General features: G+C 40.4%; 1 protein-coding gene across 1 annotated transcript; it reads right to left on the bottom strand.

Moving 5' to 3' along the window:
* Positions 1–2,541: 2,541 nt before the first annotated feature.
* LOC134813838 (pre-mRNA-splicing factor 38B-like) lies at positions 2,542–3,375 on the bottom strand. Its single transcript, XM_063821716.1, has one exon. The coding sequence runs from the start codon at positions 3,373–3,375 to the stop codon at positions 2,542–2,544; it is 834 nt and encodes a 277-aa protein (XP_063677786.1).

Genomic DNA, 3,375 nt, shown 5'->3' with positions numbered 1-3,375 from the left:
TAGCCTTCTCCCAAATGCTTCGGATTGCTAACAGGAACTCAAGAGAGGATACACGGCAGGCGGACCTACAGCAATTGAAATCGGATTTGCGTCGTAGTGGACACGACTCAGCGAAACTGAACGCCTTAGAGCCAAAAGTGTTGGAGAAGCTGTTCAATCCTCCACCCAACACAGAAGGAAGTGTTCATGTTCCCCAAAAAACTTCCATGGTGTTTTCAGTCCAACACCTCTCGGAGATGCCCCAACTTAAATCAGTCTTAAAGGAGTTGGAACCGGACATTGAAGCACTATTAGGCCCAACACAAATCACGGTGGCATCGAAGAAAGGCTGCTCGATTGGTAACAGAGTACTGAGAAACAGTGCTATCTGCAGAACACCGGCAGAAAATAATTCAGAGTGGACGCAGAAATGCAATGCACCAAGATGCCGAACATGCAGGCATATGTGTAGGGCAGGGGAAGAATTTGTAGTTAATGGACAGAAGCTAGTAGTTCCTATCAGATATAATTGTAAATCTAAAAATGTTATTTATGTGGCCCAATGTAAGCTTTGTAATCTTATAAAGGAAGAAGGTTATGAGATAGTTGTAGAAGACACTTATTTCGGGCAAACAATGCAAAACTTTCATAAACGTGTCAATGGACACAGAGCCTGTTTTAAAGTAGAGGATCGTAATAAATCAGCCCTTTCGATTCATGCCTATGAACAACACAGTGACATTTTTACTATTGACAACTATAAATTTGCCATTTTGAAAGAATGTAACCCCAGGGGATTAAATAGGGAGGAATTTAGGTATATTGAGAAGTATAGAACTAATTGCTTGGGTTTAAATAGATGCAAAGTTGAAAGATAAGGTTCTTAGTTTTTATTTCTTCTTTTTTGAAGCTTCATTTTTGAAGCTATATTTTTGTGTAGTTCATCTTCATTCACCTTGTGTATTTTATTTAGGTTATTTGATTCTCGATTGTTTGAGGCATTTTAGATCTTCGTACATATAGTACTAATAAAACTAACCAACTTAATTCCTTTGTAGCTAATGATGTAATTTAACGAAGTATACACTACATTTGCGTGTTTCACTGTCTAGCCCACCAACCATAAGAACCAACAAAAACAAATTTCTGAGACTCATAAGACTGATGAGCTAATCTGGCCAGACTGTATCGGCAGCCCAGAGGTACTTGATCAGTTTGGCCTTAAAAGTAGAAATCCGCTCTGACTGCCGGATACATACTGGTAGACTATTCCATTTCAGCATAGATCTATGAAAAAAGCTATTTCGGAAGGCATCCGAGCAGGGCACAGTGGTACTCATGTAAGTTGAAGTATCCGACATATCAATTATTTGAGCATTGTGCCTAGTGTATCGGGTGCCCTCTGGACGGCATAGGACTATATATGTAGGGAGCGAAACTGGAATTATGCTATTCACTATTTTATAGAAGGTCATAAGATCGTTATAAATAAACTTCTGTTTAACAGGGAGAATATTTAGTTTCTTTTGCTCTGTAGCAAGTTTATCGTCATTATAACTGGAGTAAGGTTCACCATTGATCCATTTAATAGCCCTCTTTTGGATAGCAACAAACTGTTGAAGATGAGTTGCAGATTGAGGGGACCATATGACAGAACAATGTTCAAATATAGACCTAATTAACGCTAAATAGAACGATCTTTTCTGCCTTTTATCAGTAGTGAAATGACATGTTCTCTTAAGTAGTCCAAGTCTAGATGTAGCTTTGGAAACAAGCGCTTTACATTGTGCACCCCAATTAAACCTGGAGTTTATTGCGACTCCTAAATCTGACTGAGAGGGCACAAAGTCAATATCACTTCCAGAAAGTTTATAAAAGAAGGTATTGAATGGCAAGTTATCCAGCACGTTTCTTTGCAGGGACACAGAGAGGGCTTTGCACTTTTGTGGGTGGAACTTCATTCGATTTCTCACTGACCAATCATATAATCTATTGATGTCATTTTGGATTATGTGATGGTCAGGGTAACCAAGAATCTCCCTCCAAATTTTAGTGTCATCTGCATAAAGGGCGATATTGGTGCCTTCAGAGACACAGGAGAACATGTCATTTATAAATATTACAAACAATAAAGGGCCAAGTATAGAACCTTGAGGGACACCAGACCGAACTGGTAGAGAAGAAGACGTTTGGCCTCCTATCACTACTTGTTGTTGTCGCCCCTCAAGATAGGACTTAATAAATTTAAGCATTAGTCCATCGACATTAAAAATATTCTTTAATTTACTTAAAATGAGGTCATGCGAAATGCTATCAAAGGCTTTCGCAAAATCAAAATATATTATATCAGTCCTGGACCTGTTATTCAATGCAAGTGCAAGATTGTCCGTGAAAGGTATCATTTGGGTTGTGCATGAACGTTCATTAACAAAACCGTGTTGTCGGTCATCCAACAGATCAGAACACGCAGCGTATAATGCAGTCTTTATACACCTTTCAAAGACTTTCATTACAAGAGATGTTAACGAGATTTAATTTAACTTTCTTCTTCTTTACACAGAATCAGTAATTCGATTTAGATTTACTATGACTGGTATAGTACGTCTGTCCTATGGACGGTAACATAGTAGGTAGGGACACCGGATGGAGCTTCAGATAGCGATCCGAGTGATAGAGAAGTCTCACTGCTCGATCTTCAGAAGACTCTTGGGCTAATTTCTGTCGTTTATGATCTCTTTGTTGTTTTAATCTGGAAAGTAGCTGCTCTGGTGTCAACCCAGCTTTTCTGATCCTCATTCGTTCTGAATTGTCTCTTAGTCTGCTGACTCTCTCCTCTGATGTTTTGCCATCTAGTTTCCTTCTCCTTCGTTTTGACTTGTCCTTTAATCTGTTGATTTCCTCAGGTGTTTCCCTCTCTTGTTTGTGTTCTGAATTGTTTCTTAATCTTCTGGCCCTCTCCTCAGGTGTTTCACCAGCTCTTCTAACTCTACCTCGTTCTGACAAGGCTTTTAGTCTTCTGGCCCTATCCTCAGGTGTTTCACCAGCTCTTCTAACTCTCCCTCGTTCTGACAAGGCTCTTAGTCTTCTGGCCCTATCCTCAGGTGTTTCACCAGCTCTTCTAACTCTCCCTCTTTCTGACAAGGCTCTTAGTCTCTTGGCTCTCTCCTCAGGTGTTTCACCATCTCTTCTCGCCCTCGCTTGTTTCGACAAGGCTCTTAGTCTCTTGACCCTCTCCTCAGGTGTTTCGCAGGCTCTTCTCGCCCTCTCACGTTCTGCCATGTCTTTCAGCCTGCTGGATCTCTCCTCTGGTGTTTCACTAGCTAGCTTCTTCTGTTTCCTTTCTTTATCCTTTTCCCTCCGTCTCTGCTTCTTTTCTTCTTCCTTATCCACTTGCAT

Source organism: Bolinopsis microptera, chromosome 4 (assembly GCF_026151205.1).
Source record: "Bolinopsis microptera isolate Bmic1 chromosome 4, MBARI_Bmic_1.0, whole genome shotgun sequence".
NCBI classification, from domain to species: Eukaryota; Metazoa; Ctenophora; class Tentaculata; order Lobata; family Bolinopsidae; genus Bolinopsis; species Bolinopsis microptera.
Note: the sequence above shows the minus strand (reverse complement) of the source record. Positions and strands in the feature narration are given on the sequence as shown.

Coding starts and splice junctions, on each gene's coding strand:
- LOC134813838 (XM_063821716.1), bottom strand. CDS start 3,375: ATGCAAGTGGATAAGGAAGAAGAAAAGAAGCAGAGACGGAGGGAAAAG.